The sequence below is a fragment of the Corapipo altera genome, unplaced genomic scaffold (assembly GCF_003945725.1).
Source record: "Corapipo altera isolate COAL_440 unplaced genomic scaffold, ASM394572v1 44b, whole genome shotgun sequence".
NCBI classification, from domain to species: Eukaryota; Metazoa; Chordata; class Aves; order Passeriformes; family Pipridae; genus Corapipo; species Corapipo altera.
Genome location: NW_020884932.1, coordinates 1,329,358 through 1,355,721, shown reverse-complemented (window position 1 = coordinate 1,355,721; position 26,364 = coordinate 1,329,358). Strand labels below are relative to the sequence as shown.

At 37.1% G+C, this 26,364-nt stretch overlaps 1 protein-coding gene across 3 annotated transcripts in view; it reads left to right on the top strand.

Annotated features, from left to right (window-relative positions):
* The window catches only part of CPNE4 (copine 4), a 226,791-nt gene that overhangs the window by 173,782 nt on the left and 26,645 nt on the right, over positions 1-26,364 (top strand). For all 3 annotated transcript variants that reach the window (XM_027659449.1, XM_027659448.1, XM_027659447.1), the window contains exons 8-11: positions 335-433; positions 8,841-8,927; positions 9,411-9,470; positions 14,869-15,002. In XM_027659449.1, coding sequence (XP_027515250.1) covers positions 335-433; positions 8,841-8,927; positions 9,411-9,470; positions 14,869-15,002 — 380 coding nt within the window. The remainder of the gene's footprint in view (positions 1-334; positions 434-8,840; positions 8,928-9,410; positions 9,471-14,868; positions 15,003-26,364) is intronic.

Below are 26,364 nucleotides of genomic sequence, written 5' to 3'. Positions count from 1 at the left end.
CAATGAACATGCAAATATACATAATCCTGTATTTTTACACCTAGCAAAAAAGATCTAGACAAGAAATCCTTTCTTTCTGAAATATGTGACCTTACTTTCCTTAGGCCAGCTCCATAACACATAACTGTGAACAGCAATCTGTGTTGAGATTCCACTTGTCATTTTATTTTGATCAGGACAAGAATATGGTTTTAATATGTCTTGTGATTTCCCTTTAGATAAAACACTTCACCCAGTGTATATCATAATTTCTCCTGTAGTATTTTTCAATAAAACCTCTTTTCTGTCTGAAGAAAAACATCCTTTTTTGTTCTTTTGCTATTTGTTTTCCCAGTGCATAGTTTGGGACTGGGATTCCAATGGAAAGCATGACTTCATTGGAGAATTTAGCTCAACTTTCAAGGAAATGCGAGGAGCTATGGAAGGAAGACAGGTAAGTGGAAACCACTCAGGCAATCTCAATATGTAAGTTCTGTAGAGCAGTGTTCCTCAGACAGTCCTGTAATAATGCAGGAGACACTGCCTCAATCATCTCTCAAAAGTTAATTTTTGTATTGATCTCTCCCATAGGTTTTACTGTTACCTGGATAATCTGAAAATGCAAAAAAGCAGTCTTTCCTGTATTTATTTCCATACCTGAAATACTTAGTGTCTTTTTCTAGTCCCCATTCTATAGGCATTTCTTTCCACTAAGATTTATTTCCTTTGAGCCCAAGCATATTGTTTCTATGAGGGGCTGTGATGCTGTGGTAAAACAGTCTGGATAGTCAAAGAATTTCTCTACTGGCTCAAAGGCCTTTACTGGATGAGGACCATGCTCCATCTTTCTCCATTTCTCATGTACTGCCTTCATTTCTGCCAGCTTTAACTTAAACCCATCATGTTGAAACTAATTGGTTTCCTAAATATTTCATGATTTACAGTCCTAAGGGAAAATGAAATTGTTAACTTATTAATAATTTCACTTCTTTATGTCAGCTTGATCTTTTGAAACTGAAGTTGATGGTAATTATTGAATATGATAGATGATTTGGCATATCTAATTTCAGAAACTGTCACTTTCTATTATTACTTACTTCTAAAGGTGTTAGTTTTGATAAATTCTCTCAGGGGGAGTTATAAACATTGAATCTGCTGATAATTTGTATTCACTGTTCCATAGTGATCTCAAAACCTGACACAAATGCCTAATAAGCTTTATTTGGGCTTTATATTAAGGTTCTGTTTATGTGTTAATAGAAACCTAACACAGAGTCAAAAGGTGTTTGATAAATGCTAAGCAGTCAGGCTATGCCATAGGTCAATAAACTTTTATTGGGAAGAAATGTCAAGAAACATTCTTTTCGATGTTTTCTTTTGAAGTTCTTAAAACACACTAAAGTTTGGCAAATGTTGCTCACGTGTGTTAAATACTGCTGATACATATCAGTAATATATTACTCCATTATAAATAACTTCTGAACAGAACCTGAGTGCAAATGAAACCCTGTTTTGCTCTCTCAAATTAAGTCAGAGGATCAAAACTTTAACCAAACAGAATTTGAATGGAGATAAAGAGGTAAACAAATCCCAGAATGAATAACATTAACAATGCCAGTGATGTGACAACACTCTGATTTTGTATAGAAATACTGATGGCTGAGGAAGGGACTGTGTGAGAGTGGTAAAGGGTGTGTATTTTCAATGTAAATGTCTTCAAAAAACCATAATGGTCCTTCCCAAAGAGACAACTTGTTGGCCAAGACAAAAGACTTGTAGTCCAGAGTGCCGGCACTGGTTCCAAAGGATAAACTATATATTCTTTAATACGATGGAAAAAGTGTGGTTTTTTCATCCCTATATAGCAAAAAGGATGATTACTCTTTCAGAGGCCTAAGAAGTTAATACAGCCATTTGTCAATTCTTGTTCTAAGTTGACACTGCAATGCTGCCCAGGAATGTTTTAATGTTACACTATGCTTTAAGTTCTTGAACCTTTGTCTTGCTAAGGGCCTGCCATTTGCCATTTGGCAGGTTGCCTTTCACCTGCAACACTGCAGTCTTCCTCCACACATCTAAGGTGGTGTGCCATTATTTCTCCCTTGTTCCTCTCATTCTGTTGTTACTGTGCAGTTATTCTGTGCTCTTGCACCTGCAAAACCTGATGCTGTTGTTATAGCTAGTTCTCATGGGACACAATTGCCACCAATGTGAGCATCAGTTTCCCTTCTTCTCTTTTCTAATCCTTGTTTTATAGACTACTCTAGATGAAACCAAGATTTAGTGGATAAGATAGTAAGTATTAGTCATTTAAGTGGCTGATAAATAGTGGCCCAAAAATATACATGCCCATGCTAGATGGCTCTTGCACTTGATGAAAGCAGACTTTGATGAGCACTAATAGCATGATAGGCAAGAACTAGGAGTAGGAAATTTGAGGAGATTCTGGTGAAAATGACATGTTACTGAAAAAATATAGTGATCATGTGTTTTACAGGAGAGGTCATTCATGTTGGAAGCCATGTCACTTGGCTGGATCCAGAAAAAAATTTCCCTGTCCCTTTCTCTATCTCTCTGTCCCTCCCTCATCCTATCTCATTTTTCTCTGTTCTACAGAAAGAACTATTGCTGCTAAAGGCAATATATGCCATTATCTGTGCACCCCATAAAAACATCTTCATACATAGTTTATGTCAACAACCTTACTGCAACGTTAAGTAATGTGATTAGCATTTGTCAGTACTTTTCTTTAGTTTTAGACTCCATAAAGAAAAAGCATGTGCAATGGAGTATTTACTTTGAATAAAGCAAATTGAGGGAATGACAGAGGAGAAGGAAGGTCTTTTGCCTTCAAGTGGATGTGTTGCTAGGTATTTCTGATAAGGAAGGCCACATAAGGGAGATGTAATTATACACGGGTGAGGAAATTGGTAGGTTAGACATAGTTCTTTGGTCCTAGAAGAGACCTTTTCATAGCCTTAGATCAGAAAATATTGCTTTTCGGGTAGTACTCCTTTCAGTCAGAGGAATAAAACTGCCAGCTACATCCTTCAGCCCCCGGCATTAAGCACTCTTTCACATAGCATCACAACAGTGAGTGTCAAAGATGAAGACCAAAATGTGAAATTTCATCTCAGATGCTGTGGAAGCCAGTGTAAAGAGCAGACCCCAGGCCAGATGTCGCTGTTTGAGTTGCTAAGGAGACACAGTGAAACTTCTTCTGGTTATATTTTCTTTTATGCAGTAGACTTTACAGCCAGCTGGAGTACTTTGCTGTAGTTCTGTTAAAAGATAATCAAAAGATAATCAAAACACCCTAGTCATTGCCAACTAGGGTTTTTCACTTTCCCAGGCAACTGGAGAGAATAGAACATTCATCACTGACAGGGGATCCAGGAACTTTCCTTAAGCATCAGCTGTAAATCTGTGCAGTGTTAAAGGAGGTTACACCAATGACACAGCTCTCCCTCTCTGCCCATCAGCAGCCTCTGTATTGGTTGGTATCAGCACCACAAGTTGTCATAAATGTGTTAAGCAGTAAGAGTGGGAGTACCATAGTGTGTGCTGGGAGCAGGAAGGACTGTGTGTCCTTATCTGGATGATTGATCGCTTCTTTTGATCAGGGCTGGCATAAGTAGTTTATGAACTTCTTTTCTAAATATGGCAGGATTTGGATAAGATTCACAAATCTTGAATTATGAGCCCTTCATAGTGTCAGTTGCTTCTCTGTGACTGAAAGGCCTGAATTCTGGGAAACCTGGCTGGTCTTTCATTGGTGGGACAGATGAAATCCGTTCACACTGTTTTAAGAAGACTTCCTGATCATGGACCTGCTCAGGATAATAACTTGGTGTGTGTTTCTCTTCCATAAAAATTACCTTTTGGTCACAGACAGTTATATTCTGACACCTAGCCTATTTTCATACTGACTACCATAAAAATTGGCCAAAGACATCCTTTCGTTGAAAGGCACATCTGAAGTAGTCATTGCATAAACGAGGGTTTAGTGGTGAATTTAGTGGTGCTGGTCTCTTCCAACCCTGATGATTCTATGATTTCTAAACATTCTGTTAACACTTTCCACCATTCCAAAATTCATTATTTACTCCTTCACCATAATCTTAACACAAGAAAGCCCAGTAAGAGTAAGTCCATCCCTATCTGTGACATTTTGTAATGAAATACTAATAAATATTTTGAGTTTATTGTATCTTAGGATTTTTTCCACATATATGTATAATATATGTATTTTAATATGTGTGTACAGTGACAGTTTTATAAGGTGTTCTAATATTAATCTATCAAAAATATTTGAACAAGAAGAGAAAAAGATTGAGATTATAAAAATGTGAATACTATTAAAGCTTATCATAGTTGAAAGGAGAAATCCTCTACTAGTGAGAAAAAAGGTCACCTTTTATTTTTTTTTTAATGGAGGCAATAAAGCCAGAGTGATTTGGCCGGGGGTGCGGGGGGGAAGGGGGAAATCACCTGGATTCCCATGTAGCATGGGAGTTATGTAAGGGAAAAATCTGTTCCTGCGTTACATAAAAAATGGACGCGTGTGCATATGCACACACACAGAAGGAAAGAGGAGGAAGAAACTTTGCTGTACTTACCATATCCACTGACATTGCCACAAGTTCAGGGTGTTATTAGGGAGGTGAGGAGAGCTGCTGAAGTGCACAAGATTGGATGGTGTCTCAAGGGGATCTGGACTGGATTCCCCCCTTTGCCCAGGTAACTGTCTATGACCCTCACTCAGGGCCTTTGCATCAGGTAGCTCTTCAGAGAACTGTGAGACCTTTAAGCCTTTGGTAATGGGTCAAGGAGTTTATTGACACCAACAGACAATTCCATGCCTAGTTTTATCAGGGGACAGCCAAGTTCACCCAGGGCTGTCTGCAATATCAGCAGCTGCTGATGGCCCCAGACAGGGCAGCAGAGGCCTCAGTGAAGGGTGCAGCCATGTCAGGCACCTGCCAAATCCCTATGATGAGGCAACCAATAACAAGTTTCCAGAGGAGACCTCTGATAGTGATTAAAAGCAGCTCTTCTCCCATGGTGGATGTATTTCTGGGACAGAAAGAGGGAAGAAAACCCACCCTTTCCTCTTGCCTAGAGGGATGGCAGGAATGAACTAGCCTTTCAGGCAGGAGGTGATGCAGTTCACTAAAAAGTGACTTGTTTTTCGTGAGGCATCAAAACGAGATATAATGCTGCCTCCCATCGATTGGGTTTTTTTGCCCTGTCCATTAAACCGTGGTTCCTTCTTTGTCATTTACAAACTATACAAGTTTTTGTAGCAGCTATACAGGAAGGAGTAAGAGAGAAACAAAAGAATTGCAGGGAAGGCAAGATAGCATGCCAATGCTAACCCAAGCTTTACCACAGCTTTCTAGCCCTTTCCTCATAGGTCTGACTACCCAGTGTCCAAGTGTGCAGCACAGCACAGTGTCCCAGAGAAAGCAACTGTTCTTTGTCATTTTTCTTGCCTTAGGGTACATGAAATTCTCCTGACACTCTCAATTCTTTTTCTGAATAGTTTGTGCTATTGATGGACACATAGTGGCCAAATTTGGGGGGTTTTTTTGCCTTCATTTAGTCACCTCCACTTCCCTTTGCTGGTGTGTGGCATGGGTGCTTGCACTGTTTGCTTTTCTTTCTCTTCGGAATATTTGGTAAGAGAAGGAGTAAGGATGTTTAGAAAGGCAGCATCCTTCACTGCAGAGAGTAACATCTCCCATTGAGGGATCTGTGTCTCGTCATCACAAACACAAGAGGATTAGAACCTTCCAGGTATCAGCATTAGTTTACTGACTCTGAAGAATAGCTGAATGGAGTTTGTTTTATATTCAGAAATTCTCCCCATAGCGGTTTAACTTTCAGGGTATAAAAGAAATACCAACACAGTATAGTCTTGGGATTTCATTACCAACATTTGCACCATTACTTAAATTAACAAGAAATAGGTCAAAACCAGGTTGCTTTCTGTTTCAGATTCACTGTGTTTGACAGGGAAAGAGCTTGCATAGCCTAGAGCTGTCAGGCATTTGGAGGAAATGCTAAGTGACTTTTAGAATGACGAATCCAAACTTCACAATGTTTACCATTAGTGTCAGATTGCAGACTCTTGCATTAGTTTCCTCTCAACTGAAAACTTAATTTAAGAGCAAAAATGAATCAATAAAAAACAATGTCAGATACCAAATCAATACTGGGAATGTAGGAACAGACTGGAAATTGAGGTTGGCCCCACAGTGCAAGCAAAACATTTGAGAATTGTTTCTCGATATTACTTACCTGCTTAGAGCTGTATTCTGAACTCTGTTCTCATTAGAAAAGCTGGAGATATAATAAGACCTGTATAGGGAATTTCCTTCAAATGATGCTCCTGACATCTTTAGCTTGAACTGTGGGAATTACCAAGGTCAGAATTGATCTTGGTGGGTAAGTGAGTATTGAGTTTTACGTAATACAGTCTTCTCCCTCCTCTCCTATTATTTTCCCTTCTTTATACGATCATCAACAGATTTAATAGATGCAAAATTGTTCTTTCTTTCTGTTTTCTTACTTTCTAGAAATTTTCCAATCTGTTCTTCCCTTTGCTTTATTATCAGTCAATGATGTTAGTGACTTGCACATAGAATATTTTAATGAGCTTTAGATAGTTGCTCAGAATTGTTATCCATATGTCTCAAAATGCATTGCAAGATAGGGGAACATTCATAATTGCATTTTACAGTTAGCAAAGGGAACCTGAGAGGTTGGACACAGGCACAGATTTTTTCTCCCCTGAAATAATGTTTTGTGCCAGTTTAGTCCTTAGGTATTGTAAACTTTGTCCATATACCCATACATGAACATAATGTTTTTCAGGCTTAAATAATCCTTTTCCCAATGAGAGAAATTATGCGCATAGTATATGGCTTCATTTAGGTCAGGTCTTGTTTAAACAAGTATTCATGTTGGAGGATGCTAAAATTAAGGAGGTGCACCTTGGATGTTCAGGGGAAAGCAATGAGATCTCTCCAGTGTATTTCAGTGTCAAAGGGAGGAACACAAATCCCATCTCCTGTTTTTATTTTCTATTTGATATATTACAGTTTATTTATAATTTACAGACAGCACAATTTCTCTATAGGAATGCTTCCAGCAGACAAATGTGTGTTAAACCATTTTGCCAGACAGCAACATATCAAGATGTGAGTGGGCAATGCTTCTGCCTTGCTGTCATATTGCTGTCCTAAATATGAGCTTATTGCACTCGGGTGCTGTGTCACAGAGTACTCTCTTTCTTTGGAGAGAAGGGCTTTTATTTCTTAAGCCTGACTGCTTCTCTTGAGTAGAGGAAAAGTATTTATGGAGGATTTTTCCTGAATATGGGGACCCTGTGTCTGCCTGTCTTCTCAGTTGGAAAATTTGTTTCACAAAGCAAATAATTGAGCTGGGAGAGCAAGCAGATGTGCTTCCTGCAGTTGGAACAGTTTTTTTGTCTTTTCCCATTCTTCACTCTGTCACCTGTCTCCAGTTTACAGTGACGAAAATATTCCTCCTCCCCTGTGCAGAAATGGTCTCATATTGCTCCAAAACCATATATTTTGCCTTTCCTTTTTTTGATGTTTGACAAAATCTCTAAGTCTGAAATACTTCAGAGATATCCAAATAATTACTGTTAGGCAATGGTTTGAAGCTCAGTGAAATAGCTGTGGTTATTCATAAGGTAAAAATAGTTTTACATGCTCAAACACTTTGCTAAGATATATCATGTGAACTTCATTATAGACAAGGTATTGTAACACTTAAGAAGGTTTTCACTATAGGAAAAACATTGTAACACTTAAGACATATATATGTTTCATTTCAAAATGTCATAATAGGGATTTTTAGATAATAGGTCATCCTGGTTCCTTTTGGAGTTCTGTTCTTTATGTTACCCAGCATCACGTTTTCTCCCCATGCTTAAAAACACCTCTCTGAAAAAAAGTCATGCTATTAACCATATTTAGAAACACTTTACAGATAAAAATGAATAATATTGTAGATACTAGAGTTGAGGGTCTGAAAGCTTGAACCTAGTCAATCTACCTGAAACCAGAGGAAGGCAGAACATTTGAAATGGAAATTATTAAGAACCTAAGAGATGTCATGATGAGAGCAAGACAATGTATTTCAGCAACAAGGTAGGATTCTTTTGCTGTAAAACTGACTATTTGTAAATAAAACCATGAGAAAATTTTCAGAAAGGGATTTTATTATATTCTTAGGGATAATTTTCAAATGTATCAGTAATTAGTTATCTGCATCTTTGTGCAATTTTTAGTGGTTTTCTTAACTTTTTATTTTGCTGTCAGACTTACAGAAGAAACTGTTGCTCTCTTGCAAGAGAAAGCGAGACAAACCACTGATCTGAATTTCTCCAGTCTTGAGTTTAATACAAAACCCCAGTGTTACTGTGCCTGCAGTTTTGTAGCTAATACAATGCATTAGGTTCCTCCCTCCAGTATTTTCACTTAAGTGTTAAGTTTCCTCTTTTTTTCTCCTCTTTAATGATCTCAAAAGATCATCAATCTTGCTTACGTAACACCTGAACCTACAAGACTGGAAGATGACAACAAATGAATCTCTGTATCTTTTTCAGTGCCATGTCTACCTGTATATGTGCAAAGACTGATATTTGCCCTGGGCGTTTTTCTATTAAGATCGTTCTCTGCGTAGTTAATAGTTTTCATTTCTTCCTCTCTGTGTACCATTATTTGTTATGATTTAGTCAGCTGTGGAAATCAGACAGTGCAATTTTTGTTAATTATTTCCATTTGTACATAAATTTTCCTTCAAAGAGTGACTGCTGTTTTTCACAGGTACAATGGGAATGCATTAACCCCAAGTACAAAGCAAAGAAGAAGAATTACAAGAACTCAGGCATTGTCATCCTTAACCAGTGCAAGGTAAATATATGTTTTACTCTCTGGCTGTTTCTGTGCTAAGCTCTCAATGATATACTTTAATGGTGGTTGGAAACAAGAAGACAAAGTGGAAATGCCTGTAGGATAACAATGGAAACTGATCCTCTACAAAAAGTGAAAACAAGGACTTGAATCTCAAAAGTAAGCTGACTGTCCCCAGCTCTCCTGTTTTATTTCTCTTGTCCTGTCCCTACTGTTGTACAATGGAGAAGGCAGTACTAAACTCTTACCCCTAAAGACTTGCCAACTTTGTGTGTTTCCCTTTTAGTCCTTCTGTCATTTCTACAAAATTGCTCTTGTTCCTTCTATTTTTGTTTCTGTCTCAAACTGTGTCTAATGATTCCTTCCTTTAACTTATTTTTCAGGTGGTCCCCCTCATCCTTCCAATTTATTGTTTTTTCAAGCAGCTCTCTGATATTTTATCAGTACACAGCTAAGTTGAATATCTTGCTTTCTTGTCTGCAGATCCACAAGATGCATTCTTTCTTAGATTATATCATGGGAGGCTGCCAAATACAGTTTACAGTAAGTGTCTTACTTCTCTAATTTCTTTTAAAGAAACGGAATCCCCATAGATACCACTTCATTACTTTCACAGAGAAACAATTCTTACATGCCAGTCCTTAGTAAGTTATTAAGGTCTTCTTGCAGAATGTGTTAAGGGCCAGTCTTCCTTTTCAGAATTAGTCCTCCATTAAAGCAAATTGTTTTCCCTCACATGATGCCATACATGGCAGAGAGACAGTCCAGCCAAGGGCCTCTCTCTGTCAGCCTGGGGTAAATCCTGGTGCTTCATACCTCAGCCATAGCTACCAACAGTAAGAGGACACTACAGGGGGACACAGTAGTAATTTAGAGCAAATCAGAAGCTGTTGAGTTCAAGAAACAGGATAAAATAATTTGCAGAGCTCTTCATAAACAGAAATACAATATTTTGCATTTCCAGTTAATAATTTTGAGAAACATTTAATGCTGTGTGGTTTGATTTTTGAATTATTTTTTAATTTTGAATATAACAAATATAATTAATATAATATATCAGTATTTCCCATAGCATAGGAATACAGATTGTGGCTGAGTTGCTGTCTGGTTTATGTGACTTCTAATTCATATCAGCCACAGGGCTAAAGTCTATTGCAGCAAGGTTATATTCTTCTTCTGGAGATCTTTCATTTTCCTGTAGCACTCTGCCTTTTTTCTGCTCCCACATATCAAGTATCAGACATTGGATGCTCCTAAAATGTTCTATTTCACTTTTCCCAGACAAGTCTTCATTTTCCAAAAAGATTTGGAAAAAAAAAAAGAAATTTTTTTTTTTTTTCATTTTTTCCTAACAGAAAGTTCCAGCAACAGCAGCAGGTATTGTAGTGGATTGTCTTCTTGCTTACAGGTCAGCTTTTTGAGGTGTAAAACATGCACTTTGCCTGTACATATCACAGACTCATTGGATAACACCCAGAACTGAGGACCTTGTCTCTGGTTTTGAAGGAAATACCTACTGTAGTGCTCAAAGATCTTTCTAGTTGTCTTCTTTCAAGTAAAGCATCCTGTGTAATTACCTCCCTGCCTTACCCAGCAACTTCTTCTTTTATCCCCACATGCCTGCAATGCACATTTCTCCTCCAAATCTGAAACTTGCCAGTCCCTGGAAACCTCTTTAATTTGTCTTTCCTGGCATTTCCTCCCTAAAAATATGACTGGAAGAACTCAATCATCAAATGTGTTCAAGGTCATTAGCAGAAAGACATTTATGTCTTCAAGTAATATTTGAAAGCCTTTTCTAATCAGAACATGTACTTAGGCACATGCAAAGATATAATATGCATTTCCTACAATTCTAGCTCAAGCCAGGAGCACTTCAACCATTAGAAAATGTCTAGGGATTTACATATTAAGTTACAGCTGTGCTTTTCAAACTCTTTTTGATTCCTTCTAAATGTTTTCCAGTGGAAGAGCAAGTTCTTACACAGTGCACTGGAGGGTTGTGGCAATTTGCTTGCCTTTTATTTGCTTATCACAGGTTTCCTATTAGTAGGCTGTGAACCACGAGTTTAAAAGTGGTGGCATAAATGGGTTAAAGTGGATAGTATTGCTTCTACTATATTTTACTGTATTTCATTTTACTGAAATGAAACAAAACAATTGGTAATAGGAAGCTTAGGTAAACTCATCTGCAAAGGTGGGCTGTGAGGGCATAAAGGAAACATGAAAGATTCATTATACTGTGAACCACAGAGATCCCTGAATTACTGTTGCCCTCAATGGTAAATCCACCAGCTACTGTCTTCTGTAAACTCACCGCTATCAATTTTCAACTTATACAGACTCAGGGGAAGCCATTGTGACATCTCTGTGACTATAGATCTCTACAGGCATAATAACCAAGTAGTTCTACCTAAAGATCATCACAAGCTGACTCTCTGCATATTTTCCTTCCTCCTCAGCATGATTGCACCAGTCAAAAATGACTGGTTATGAGATCTGTTGCTGTTTCCAGAAATGTATCAGAGGCTCTCCCATGGTCACTGAAGCAAAAGGGTGCAGCCTACAGGGGAGATATTCCATGCTCCCTTGCTTTCTGCACACATCATATAATCTCCTTTTCACATAGCCCTAATCTGATTAATTCAGACCACTGCAATAGAGGAGGCCTATTCCTTTTACTTTCCCAGATTTCCATTTTTTTGTTTTAACAAGAATGCATCTGGGATTGTTTGAAACTCTCCTGGTACATGTATTGTTATTGTCATTGTCTTAATATTAATGACATTTCTGTTGAGCTCATGCTGTGTACAGGCAGTATGATACAACTGTGATTTGAAAGGGCACTTGTTGAGGGAGGGAAACCGGGATGCTAAGCACACATTTGATAAAAAAAAGCTGTAGTATGATGTACCTCCGAATTTAAGGCAATAATGAAAGCTTTGGTAACATCACGCTGTGTGTTCTTCAGATACTTTGTGCATCTATTGTAGGAACATGGTTTGTAGTTAGCAAGGATGTCTCGTGAAAAAGGAAAGTAAACTTTTCGTTTGCTTTAAAACCAGTTATTAAGACGCTTTTATCTGTAGAGATCAATAGTGCTGATTCCAGTCCTCTATTTTTATGCCCTAGTTATTGCCAAATGTTGTATCTCTTATCAGACAGCATTCCCCGCTGCAGAAGAAATGTTCAAAAGCTGGCAGTGCAAATGGGTCTGTAGTCAGAAGACATTTTCATCACTTTGGGAAATACAGCAGAAAGGATGTGTAACATGCATAAAAGGAACTGTAATAGAAAGATAGATTGGACAGATGCTCTATCAGGCAGGTCAAGGTACTGGGCAGGCTGATTTGTTGCTGACAGATCTAGCAGGAGGTCCCAGCTATGTGGGATGTTTTCAGTGTAATGAAAATCACCTTTTTACAAGGCTGAGGGAAAACCCCCCCAGTTATGCTCTTATTTAGCTGTGGAAGATGACTGATACATTGGAACAGATACATTAAAGATACACTGAAAAAAATCAAATGTACGCACTGTAAGAAAGATTCCTACTTTGCTGCCCAAAAGATAAGTTCAGTTGTAAGATTAACATAACTTCTGTGATATGTTAACTTACTTTTACAAATCCTTATCCTGTGTATTTACACAAGACCTTGGTACTGTTGGGTAATGCTAAAAGAGCAGAGCTCTGCATTGTTATTTTGGAACTATGGCAAGTTACAGCAGCATTCATCTTTCTTATAAGTCCTCCCCTTGAGAGTCAAACAGAGAATTGGATCAAATTCAAGCACACTGCATCCAAGTACAAACATTCATAAATGCTTCATCACAGGAAATTAGGAATTTTTTTTACTTATCAGCAGACCTCTACTGCAATGACCATTTCCAAAAGGAAGCTTGTTCTAGGAAGTGTTTTTTTCTTTCCCAAACACTAGCCACAAGCTTTTTTCCAAGCTCATGAAACCCACTCCTGATTCCTACACTGTGCTCTTGTTTTCATTTCCAAAGCATTTAGCCATGGCTGACAGCCATGAAGGAAGACTTGTCCGGTTTTGTTTGCTGTATCACTCAAGTCTTGTTAATGTGTTTTAGCTTTTTGAGATTATCAGCAAAAACACATACTTTAAACAACTTTACAGGAATACCCTTTGTTTCTCTATCATACAGTGACATTTTTGCACCTTCTGTAATCAAATTTAATGTTGAATTAGTATTAGAAAAAATGTACATATTTTTAAGAAAATGTGCATGCCTTTAGTAAGATTTTTAACAAATAAGTATCCCAAAACTAAGCTAGTCCATACAAGCATCCCTGGATTAACCTTAGGTTTCACGAACCAATAGTATCTCTTTCTTGCTCGAATACGTACACGTACTGTTTCTTAGTTATATACACTCACAAGTGCAGGCATGAGAGGTTTCCCATTGATTTATTCAAGTTAAATCAAGCTATAATTTTGGAAAAAAATCTCTATGGAAAACAAACTCAGTGCCTCAGTGAGTGAATAGTGAGTAGGAAGCAGTGGTGAAGGATTACTTTATTTGCAAGCCAAAAAGCTCATCTCTCCCGACTGAATGTGGTGAGATGCTGGGAGTTCATAGTTGATCAAGGCAACAAAGGGATTTCCAAGCTAACTAGAGTCCAGTTTCTTCAGAGATAGAGGTGGAATATCAGGAACAGTGGAGGAAAAACATGTTTTGTTGACCTATTGTGATATTTCCCTTTTACTTTTTAGCTACAAAAAATAAGTTTCAGGAGGACTGTGTAATTTTTTGGAGGCAGCATGAAAATATTATTTCATTTTCATTTTAGAACTGCATAAAATAGTGTACTCTGTGCCAAGCAGGGGTTGCAGCTGGGGAAGCTGCACATTTGCAAAGGCAAGCTGGGCCTTGAGAGTTCTTTTTGCAAGCTTCAGCAAGACCCTTTCTTACCTTTCAGCTACACTGTAAAACTGAAAACTGAACTCTGTGCCTTTGTTTATTGAATATTCAGGTGTAATGGGTTTTTTAGAGGAATAGGTTATTGGAAAAAATCACGAGGAAATTTTGAAATGTTATAACTTTGTAAAAAGTGTTTTGAAACACTGTAGTTTAAGAATTCCTAAACAACTCCTTTTAGGAATTCCTATAAAGTATCAAAAATTCAGCAGAGGACTTTTTGATCCATGATGGTCATATCACAGGAAAATGCATGCCAGAGTACATCTTCAGTGAGAAGTATAAAGAGCATTTTAAAAGATAGAAATTAATTTCAAGAGGATTCATTAATATTTGCTTTTGCATTAACTGCTTCCCACAATGTTCTCTAAGCTTTTTCATACAACAAAAAAAACCTGTGAAGGATTCAAGCTTTGTTTTTACACTGTGGCTCACATTTAAGCTTGCTATCAACTGTGAAATTGGGAGGGTTAATTATTTAATGCTTAGACGTTTTGAAGACAAAAAAATACCAGACAGGCAATATCTACTACTACAGCCACAGTAAGGATTAAAAAGCTTCTAAGAAATGCCCCTAATTTTAGTTTTAATTTATAGTTTTAGTAGGACCCTTAACTCTCCAGGGACATTTTTGCTGCAAAGCTTTTATGTACTGAACATCACCTTAGCTGGAATAATTTAATTAGGTATGAGAATCTAGAGATAGTTAAATTGATTCATTTGTATTAAAAAATGTTTTCCCTCATAGAATAGCAATGCAGGCAATTTTTTTTCTAATTGTGCCATTTTAGTTTTATTAGCTCTTATTTTATAAACTGTCATTTGCTTCTAAATATATTTATCAGTACTATCCTACTATAAATTTGATTAAGTACACTGTAAAATGGCCTTTGCTTTAAGGCTGCAGACTCTACAGCAAACTGTTTCTGGTGAAGATATGTGGTTGATGTGGATGTGCTCAGAAGAGCTTTGCAAGACATTGACTTTTCTTCTTTTCCAGGTAGCTATAGATTTCACTGCATCAAATGGTGATCCTAGGAACAGCTGCTCACTGCACTACATCCACCCCTATCAACCCAATGAGTATTTGAAAGCATTGGTAGCTGTTGGGGAGATTTGCCAAGACTATGACAGGTAAATAACCACATTTGATTACAGAATTGTCTTTAGAAAGTGTTTTCACAATGTGAAATCAATGACTGCCTTGTGGCTGGCTGCAGAAGCTCCATGTTTAGGCACTTAAGAAGAATGACTGCACATCAGAAAGATTAGTCTAGCTTAACCTGCTTTTGAGAGTGACAGTGAGTTTAGATTAGCTTCATGATAAAGAAAGGCACAGTTCTTGGCAGTTTGGCTGATTTGTGTGTTAAGGTTCAGGTTTGTATTCACATGCTAAAACCACATGTTGGAGTGGATTTTTCTGTGTCTATGTGTTCAAGTTTATCAACTTGAAGCCTGTGTCACAGATGCTGGTAGCATCCTTTCTGATACACTTGGTGATCTGTTTGTATCCCATCCTACAGAACAGTGTTCCTGAGAAGTTTTGTCCGAAACTGAATTTGAAGTTGCCTAAACTGCTTACAGACCATGTCTATTCTTAGAAATAAATACATGGTCTTTTTCAGTGTTCTCCTGGCCTGTTGACTATTACACTCTCTTCTAAAATAAATATTAAAAGGTAGTTATAATGTGTATACAAAACATGCTTTTAAATAAATAAACAAATGCAGGGAATTGGACCAAATATGCTTTGATTACATTATATACTTCTGTTGCTTTCAAATAGGCTGCCTGCTTCTATCAAATTAATTGTGTATTATTAATCTAATTACCAAGTGCATTTCCTTAAATGTTCTTTCTCTGATGGTGAGGCATAGTATCTTACACAACTATTCTTTCTAATCTTTGCACATGTAATAGATATCCACCCCCCACTTTGCTATGTGTAAATACCAAATCTCAAGAAAACAATGGTATTTGCAGTCAAATTTCAATTATACTTTCTGTATAAATTGTGGAGTGACTTCAGTCTTTTACATATCACATATACCAATTAGTCTGCTCAAAGGCACTTCCATTTGCATGGTAATGAGATGTCTTCTCAAAGAATAATAAGGAAAATGTTATCCTGATACAATTTCTGTAAGAATTTGATGGTCAAACTTAGTCAATAAGTCTGAGAAAATTAATATTTTATTGTGAGCTGATAATTCCCCAGTAACTATCTAGGTATTTAGTAATTATTAGCAATAATTCAGAGATTAATATACTTCAAAAAAAGGAAAGGAATAAAATGGGCTGGTTTATTCACACAGAATTTTTTATTTTATCACTTAAGGTGTATTTTTTAGTTAATAGTTAAGTGGCACGGTCCTTCCTATACAGAAATATTAACCCCAAATCAGGATTCTTCTCTCAATATATTTCAATCAGTTAAAAAAAATAATAGTCAGTTATTTTTTAAATGAAATCATCAGCATCATTCTGTTCTATTGTGCTGCAGAAAATGCCTATTGATGCTAATCAGCACAACTAAGGCTGTATGAGCTATGGACTAGGGCTGAACAAAAGTCAGAAGTTCTTTCCCTTGGGAAATGTCACCTTTCTGGCATGTATTTGACCTGTACAAGTTCTCAAGTTGTGACACTATAAATATATTCCCGTGGAGGACAAGTTGATTCAACATAGTCAGTGCTTTCTGATCAAAACTTCGAGTAAGGACCTTTTCTTTATACTTGCACAGTTTGAATCCAGCAAATTGGAAATGAGAACTTAAAATTTTTCAAAAGAAGGAAAGAAATTAAGAGGAGCAGACCTTCACAAAAATGATCTACAAGTTCTGTATTGGACTTTATAGTGTTGAGTGGCAGCCTTAAGATGTATGAGCACATATGACCTACAAAACAAATCTTTTGTATATGCAATTAAAAAAATATAAAAATATCAATAAAAATCTGAAATGTGGCACAGATCCATAACTACTCCAGTGAGTCCAGTTGTGCTTCAAATAATGGAGCAGGATTTCTGTTCCAGATTAAGATCAGCCAGAGGTGAAAAGAAGGACTTGCTTAACCTAAGAGCTGTTTAGAGCCAGAGTGCAATCAGTTGCATGGCGTGGTATGTCTTTAGGAAGATTAAAATATAAGACCACACAGATGGCAGTGCTCTTACCTGAAGTTTTATAGTTTGTACCCATCAAATATCTCAGATAGGTGGAACTGGCTGATTTCAATCCAAACCAAGGAAAATGGAGTGGTTTTCACTAGGTCTCAGGATTAATATATTTGAATCAAATGAAAGAATAGTTGAATGAAGTAAAATCTGTTGTTTGTAATGCTTTTTGCATTCCAGTAGCACCGCTGTAGAGTGTTAAGTACTTTAGTACTTTTGCTACTTATATACCAACAGATTGCTTTTTTAAATTTGAAAAAAAAAAATTAAAAGGGGCCTGTGGTTATTAATTAAAGTACTTCTTTGATTGGAAACATTCAATTTATTTGTATTTTGGGAGGAATTGGATTGGCAAGTAATACTCAAGACTCAGTACTCAAAATGCATATTTTTTCTTTATATAATCTAGTGATTTCTGTCGATCAAGCCAAGTCTTCTCATAATTTATGTTTCTGTACATATGAGCACAATATAATGTATCTAAGTAATTAATGTTCCAAATTAAGTGCTGTCTCACATCCCTGCTCATCCAAAAGCCAGTTTATCTGTATGGTTCAGAGATTCCTGAAACAGTTAAATAAATAGCACCGTTTTGCCTAGCTAAGCGTGAAGGAATAAGATTCATTCTTTTATCAGCAATATTCAGAGAATGAGAAAGAGATGTTGATTATACCCTGACTGTAGAAATGCTGCAGTCCTATAGGAATTGGCCAATCTGATAATGGTATGGGAAATAGAAGAGCTATTCACCTGCACAAAATACTTAATACTTTATCTATATGGTGGAATTGTTTCAGGCTATAACAACATTTTTCATAAAAGAGAAGATAAAGTGTCTAGGTGATATAATCAGTGGCTAAGCAACAGCAGCAAGGGATCATAACGGAAGGAGAAACATTAGTTTTAAGAAATTAGGTTCTAACATGTAGTTAGAAATACTGGAAAGGGGAAAACACATTAAAAACTTATTGAAAATATTTGGTAAAATAATCAGACAGGTCCATGAAGAAGAATTTATTTTGAGATAAATGACTCATGAATGTTTAAACATGACCTCATGAAACAATAAGTGAAAAATACATGTTTCTGTTTAAACATTTTCAGAAGCTTTCTTTTATATTAAAAATTATGTCACTGGTATAATTTTACCTTCAAATTGTGCAAGTCTACTCCACCGTTTTCTAGCATAGAGAAACAGGTGAAAATTATGAAAGTCACAGGGCACTGAATTGTTTAATGTTTAAAGGATCATTTCATATTTATTTTTTACCTTAGTAATTTCTGTATTGAGTTCTCTGGATCAGAAGTCAAATCAAATGATTTCTGGTGACCAGGAATATCAGCTTAGCCACGATCCTGAAAAATCAGTTGATCTCTACTAAATATGCATATATTCACTCTACATGTTTTGAACAATGAGTTAGCGAGTGTACTTAAGGCAGATGAGGTTACATCTAACTCTTTGTGCTGGCTTGGAGCTTCTAACCTTCAACAACTCTGAACAACGGGTTTGGCCATTTGTTTTGGAGCCTGGTGGAGGCCCCTTCAAGGGAATGCTGTTTTCAAAAGGTAGATGACATGCATCTTTACTGGTTGAATACCCAGATATGAGGAAAAGCAAACTCATTCATCAGTTGAAATAAAAGAACTGTGACAAAAGCTTATAAAAGACATGAAACTCTCCAAGTTACATAATAATTTTGAATGTGTCCTATTCTCCATGGCAGCTCTTCCCCATATACTTTTCATTTGAATCATAAAATGGTCCCCTGCTCAGCATGGAACAACAACACCGTTTTGTAAGCCAGAGAAGCCTATGAATAAACTGGGGAGTCAGGGAGCACTTACTTTCCACTGTGTCCCAGCATAAGGTCTGGCCATGTCCTAACTGCAAGTCAGGACCTAACCTACCTCTTTGTGTATACAACTAGAGTTCCACTGTGTATTAATATATAGGTATGCATGTAACATATAGGAATTATATATATGTATATAATATTTGTTGTTAACACTGAACCATTGAGTAAAAAAATTGATTTCTCTTTTGTGCTGTTTTATGCCTTCCCTCTGGCAGAACAAAGCCATATGTCACAATAACAACAGTGTACAGTTTATTGAAATGGCTGGTCCTTTAATCTTAATGATTTGTTTTACCAGTGCTGGAATACAAGAAACTGGCCATCAGTGTAGCTCATCTTTCATTCTGCAGCGATTACTGTTTCCATCAAAGGAAGAAGGTCTGGAGTGGGACTGTAAATAGCTTGTTTGTAAGGATAAATGCTTTACATGTACACAATGCTAAAGGCTGAAATACTTCCTAAATGATCTCACATTATTACAGGTTTTAATGATGATACTGTGGGTGAAGCCCATGGCAGGACTTGAAAATCTGCTCCTGACTTTGAAATCTGATTTCTGCAGTTAGTAGCTTTCCTTTTGCTTGTGCTTGTTACGAATCTTGTTATATTACATTAAATATTTATCTTTGAATTAAAACTTCTGATTCATCAAGACACTAGACCTTATTATCTAATCCCATTGAATAAAGTCTGACTCAAGCAAATACTGAGGAATTATGCAAAATACAGATGGCACTGAGATGGAATTAAGAGTTTTACTGAATTTGAACTTTTTTGTTAATTGTTCACCTCACACCCAAATGCTCAGTGCCTCCCATTTACCTGGATGATTTTAATGATTTTTTTTAGACATAGTTTTATGTTTGTTCATACATTTAGAGTTCTTCATTGGATTAATAAAAAGCATTCACAAACATGTGAGAATCAGCTTTTGCGTAGTCAAATAAATACTCATACCTTGAAAAAGACAAAGGTTAGATGTATTTTATCAAACGCTTTTAAGCATCTACTGCATTAGTTATTTGTGGAACTTCCCATTCTTGATAGGCCATCTCCATTCTGATCTAAGCACTCAACTCGTGATTCCATATGTTTGGCCACATAGTTTTGTAAAGTCATGTAATAGAATTGGTCTTCATCTTATTTGTATTCAAAATCTATTTCAAAAGTTAGTTCTTAAGTATTTTAAATTCCTGTGTTTTTTTATTCACTCTTAAAGATACTGTAGATTTTTCTTCAGTTTCAAGAGCCCTTGAAACACATGGAAGATAAATTATGTTTCCTGATACTTTTTTCATTTAGGCAAATAACCTCTTTAACTCTAAATCCTCAAGTAGCTCCTCGAAACTGACATTCACACTGAGATCATATGTTAGCAAATAAACTGCTTGTGTAAAACACACTTGACTAGCAACCTCCTCAAAGGCCATTAATGAGCAAAGAGTACATTATTCCTGCAAAGGGCAGAAATTATTTATGTGTAGAGCTCTACAAAATACTTCGGAGTATAAATTTTAGAAACTGGGCCACATTCCACGAATGATATGAAGAATCTGAAGTCAGTCTGAGTTGCAACATTAGCTTCTGCAAACAATGAATTGCAGCAGTTGCTGAGTAGATGCAAAGATTGCTCTGTAAGATTTCTTCTTTATATTTTAGGCCTAAGCAAGTACATTCACTATGATCGAAAGCTGTTATGTGAGACCCTCATGCAGTAAAGTGCACTTGAAAATTTAGAAGGGGAAAAAATGAAAGGAGAAAGTAAAGAGTTCCCAGTCCAGCACGTCCCTTTCAGTGTAGATCCAAGAAGTGATGAAATGCAAGTCCAGTGAAAGGTCCAGCTGTCCCACAAACACATTTTCTGAGGTACCAGCAGAGGGTAGTTAGGGAGGAGAAATAGGAGAAGGTATGTGAAATGCAGTACGTGTTATGGAAGTCATATCTAAATCAGTGCATCAGTCCCAAATACAAGTATCAGTCCATACTTAAATACTGTGGTTTCAATTAAGGCTTTAGTGGAAAGAGATTCCAGAGTTTACAGCTTGTTGTCTGCTTTAGTAATCAGAGCCTCATCCCCAAGAATTACTTAACACGTCATTTCATCCTGAAGCCATGTCTGGGTTTGTGGATGAAGACTCAGAAAGTTACCATGGCTGGAAGGATCTGTATTAAATACCTTGAGACAGTTTTTCTCCACACAAGGAGAAAAGCAGAAACTTGCTTTGATTGAGATAGTGGTACAGTAGTAGTTAATTAAAACTGGGGCAAAACAATGATGCACAGAATAACTGGCACTATACATGACATTAAATATTTCATGAAATCCCTACGTAGAGCTGTTAAAATGTAGAGATGTTAAAATTTTATCTACTCATACAGATCAATAAATAAAAATATGCTTAATTATTAATATCTCCCTTTATCACTTTAATTAAAGAAACAACCTTTCTGGAGGCTGTTAAGCAAAAAAGCTGCTTAACATATCTAAACAAGTTTAAAAACCTTGAGGGAAAAGACATGAACCCTTTTATTTAGTGCTTTTTTATTTGCATAGACATACTACAGAATAAAAGTAGAAAAACAGTAACCTGTACAAAAAAACTTGTGGCTTATGTTTATCAGTAAGCTCAGATGTGGGTAAACATATTCTGAAGTGTTTGGATAACCCAGGACTAGAACTTCACTGGTGAAAAGGAATTGCTAACACTTTCAATCATCAAACTGGATTAAAAATCCTTGTATTTAATGGCTGAGGACCTAGACTGTCACAATTATATAATATGTACGAAAACATAGTCCACATTTGCCTATGCAAAACCTGTATTTGCAGACTACCACCACACAGGGGTTTCTACAATCACCACTTTTTATACCAAGAATCATAACCGTGTTGGGGAGATGACTTCGTAACAGTGTGTGTGTGTGTGTATGTATTTACCTGCAGGCCCTTTATCTGGGCAGATACTGTCAATTCTTACAGCTCTGCCTTTTCCATTGTGAAAATTTCATCTTTTCATCTTCTTTGTGGTGCCTCTTCTTCCAGGAACTCAGTTCCTATGCCAGTGCACCAGTCACAAGCAGTCCCTCCCAAGTTTCTTTTGCTAAGAAACTGCTTAGCTGCAGTTTCCTCCAAATGCTTTTCTGGGACCTCTGCTGCATTCTGTCAGCTGGCAGATACATCAAAATCTGAACATGGCTTTTCCATGCAGTCTTTACTATTTCTCAATTCATGTTGAAATCTCCTCTGAGGAAGAGCATTGGTCTGTGCAGTGCTTGACATTTTTCTACAACTGTGCAGACTGGTACTGTTGGGATTTCTCTGTCAAAATTCCTTTCTGAAGAAAATGATGTGAAGTATAATACCCTGCAAAAATTTCATGCCACCTACTGCTGTAAAGACTAGACATCTGTAAATAATAAGTAAATGTGCATAAACGAACAATTTCCCTTGTCATTTTCACTGATGCCATTTGATACTGATCTAGTACATCTTCAGTCAATGCAACCATTTCCACAATTTCAGAAGCGTGAGTTTCCTCCTCGCATTATTAAGGATATAACTATTATAGTCACCCACTCCATTATATTAACATAGAGCTGCGAAGCAAATTATTCACATTTGGAAACCCATCTGTGGGGTAAATGAACACCATGTTCTAAATCTTCTCATGCAAGTTTTCTCCTTTACAGAAAGCCAACACCTTTTTTCTGAGTTGACCTTAACAGGATATTTGTGAGTCCAATTGCTCTCAGTTAAAGCCAGGCTATTCTTGTGGATTAGATTCTGTTTATTATCTTACTACTCCCTCCAAATTATTGTGAAACTAACCTTGATATGAGATTCCAAATTATCAGAATAGAGGATAGTAGCCCATTTCCTCCTGCATATCCAGTGATGCCTAGCTGAATGTTTAGTCATCGGTATACTTCACTTATGGTACTCCTTTAACTTGTTTAGGTATTGTTCTTCATTTTGACTTAATGTCATTCTGATTTTGATAAAATTTCATCAACAGCTCATTTGATCACATTAAATCACAGTACAATCTCTATAACAGTTTTGTCCTGCTTATCCTAGAAAGCTCATTTGTATGTTGAGAGCATTTGATGAGAAATTCCTCTCCCCACAACTCTCTGTATACATATGCCAATGCAGTCCTGTATTCCCCTCTTTCCAGCACACCCCTTATAAATAGGTATTTTCTGATAGAAAATTGTTGCAGAGGAAGGTCTCTGACCAACCCTTTCCAATGTAATTTGTAAAAAAGGACAAAATTATATGCCTACATGGCAAAGCTTTTGTTCTTGTGGTTGCTGAGTGCAGTACACACTGTAAGCCACACTCGTCCTTCAAGAGGGCAGGGCCCCATCACTGTTCGGTTTGGAGTTCTTCACGATCTGTACCTTATGTGATGGAATTCAGCCTGCTGCCTGCAGTGTTGTCTTCAAGATCTGTCAAGTTTTAAACGTCTGAAATTGCAGTTTGTGTGAGAATGACCTTTTCAGTGATGGCACAATTTTCCATGTATGATCCCACAGATAAGCAATTCCCTATAGAGTTAAGAATTTTAGAAGGTACTGGGACATATGTGCAACCCCTGAAATACAGAAGACTGTGTGAAAACTGCCTGGTTTGAGAAGTTAAATATATCACTGTAGCCTCTGGCAGCATCCCCTTCCCTAGTTTATTCCCAGTAATAAAGTCTCATTTCTTTTTCAAGATGCATTTTACTGGGTCATTCATGTAGGCATAAATCAGGTCATTGCAATTTATTTGTCATCTTGCAGGGAAGGTTGACATTTTGTCTCACCTTCCTGAATATGTCATTTTATTAGGCTATCCTTCTGGCAAGTGATAGATATTGCTGCCATTTCATTTTGCTTAACCCACTCCTCCCTCAAGTTCTGATGACTTTTTTTTTCTGTGGCTATTGACTTTTTCCCAGCCTAATAATTTCTGAGTTCACTGGTATTTTTACCTTGCAGAGCTTCTTTTGCAATTCTTTTAATATTAACAAAGGGAAGGTTAAACCCATTCTACCTGAATTTGGCTTTGTTAGTTATTTCATGAGTTGATGCCTTTTGGTGGTTAGCTTCAGGGAATTTGTATTCCCTTGCCTCATTAACTATTTCCCTGGTAGGTGAGACAAGCATTCCCTCATTTTTTTTTGAAACCCAATTACATGACAGTATCTATTTCTCAGTATTCAGCAGATTCCAGCTCCCCTAAGATGCCTGAGGGCTGTAATTAAAGATAGTGAGTGAATTTTAATGTCAGGATTTTGCACACGATTATGTAGCATCCCTGTGACAGACCAAACAATGTAAGTGTTGCAGTGATTTACCCTTGATTTGCATGCTTCCAGCTCTCTTTTGTGAATAAGATATATGATAATCAGCTCTTGCTTGCTGCTCCATTTAAAAATCACTGTGCATTATGAACTGAATGCCAAGCCATGTTAGGTACAGAGCGAGTTTGATTAAACACACAGTAACCTGACTATAACCAGAGATGTGGTTATATCGAACCAGGCATAACCACACAGTGAATATGTGGTGACAGAAGAGCAATCCGCAATCCCTCAGGGAGGAATACACATTAGGAGGTGCAAATGCTGCTGCTGAACTCTTGTGGTCCTTCTGACTCTGACTGGGGCAGGCTGAGAGCTGGACCACAGCCTGGCTCTGTCCCCAGCCCATCCTGGAGGAGCACAGGTGGCTATGCAAGACTGCAAGTGGTGAAGTGGATGGGCACTGGTCCCTTCCACTGAAGTGGTTTTATTTAGCCCTATTTGATCATAGAATCATAGAATAGCCTGGGTGGCAGGGGACCTTGAAGATCATCTAGTTGCAATTCCCCTGCCATCACACAGATCATGTCTGTTATTTACCTAGCTCTGCTTTCAAAGCAGGAACTGAAAATGTTTAAATATTTCAAATGATTTCTGTATTTTCTTTGGAACTGCTGTTAATCCCTGTAAGCTGTTATGATTCAGAATTTGCTGGCATCAAGCCCTTCTCAGATAAGTACTAAATAATACACTCAGGAACATGATTCATTCATATGCTTTAGAAAAGGAACACTTAATTCAGTTCATATTCTTCCATTTCACTCTCTGAACATGAAAGATTACAATTTTAATTGAGTTTAGAGAGGACTCTGTTTTGTTTGTGTCATTTGCTGTTTACTCCTTTTTCTTTTCCTTTCCCCTTTCCTCTCTGTTCTCCCTCTCTTCCTTTTCCTCTGCCCCTTCCCCCTCCTTCTCCCCTTCCTTACATTCTCACTTTTTTCAATTACATGTGTAATACATACTTTTATTTTGTCAATTTGAAATTTCTTTCTAATAGAGGAAAATTATCTCATCATGGGAGAAGTATGTCGAGCAGAGCAGATCTACAGTTTATTCTTTTAATACTGGAATTGAAAATGAAAGGCATAATAATTGATTTTGCTGCATCCAGCATAGCGCTTTTAAAATATTTCCCTGATAATTCTGATCTGACGCAAAACCAAAATTACAAGTGACAGCTTAATATCCAGGGATTCTAGTCAGGTATTTTCCTTGGAAGAATTTCAAAGAGCTGTAAATTTAAGATGCTCAGACATTTGCAACTAAAAATGGGTTCTTAGTGTTTCTTTCTCCCCACTCCAAGTTTTTCCCTTTTCCCCCCATTCACTGCATCATTAGTACTGCTAGTGCTACTATGTTGTTCTAGCATAAAGTGAGCAGGTTTTCATGCTGATGGTTTCCAAGGTCAGTTAAGTAGCATCCATACGAATTGCTGCATTGACTTCAGGAGGATAAAGGTAAGCAAAACTATAGCTGCATACCAAAGGCCTTTCATGAGCACCAGTTGAAAATAGTCCCAAACGACTTGTGTAAGTAGCTAGCTAGAAGTTTATCTTTCAGAATGAATTAATGGCATATAGAATGGCTTAGGTCTTTTTCCCTCCTATATTTACTCCATAAAAATAAGAACTCAGATTCCCAATTTCAATTTTTAAAAGGTACTCATTTTCAGAGAGCAGAGTCCTGGCAGCCCTGGTTTTCCTCTTTGAATAGAGGTATTGCCACACTGGTGAATATCTCAAGCATCATCTATGCCTGCAGCTTCTGAGGAAGTTCCAAAATGTCTCTAATGAGCAAGTGGCTAATTATTTGACCCAGTGGAAGAGTTTGTTCCTCCTCATTACTAGGAATAGCAGATCCTTTTCAGAATAAACCTAGTATCCAGGTTTCAATAATACTACATGTCAGAGGGCACCAGTGGTTAATGAGACAAGATTTTGAAATGTTCTTTATTTTGCCTTCTTATCTTTATTATAAACATATTTCTTACCTTCCAGTGACACTGTGCTTCCTAGTGAAACAGAAAATGGTATCATTATCTGTATCACTTTTACCAATTTACAAAACCTTAGTATTTCCTCTATTCATCTTTTTTCCTGTATGTGCAGTGCAGCT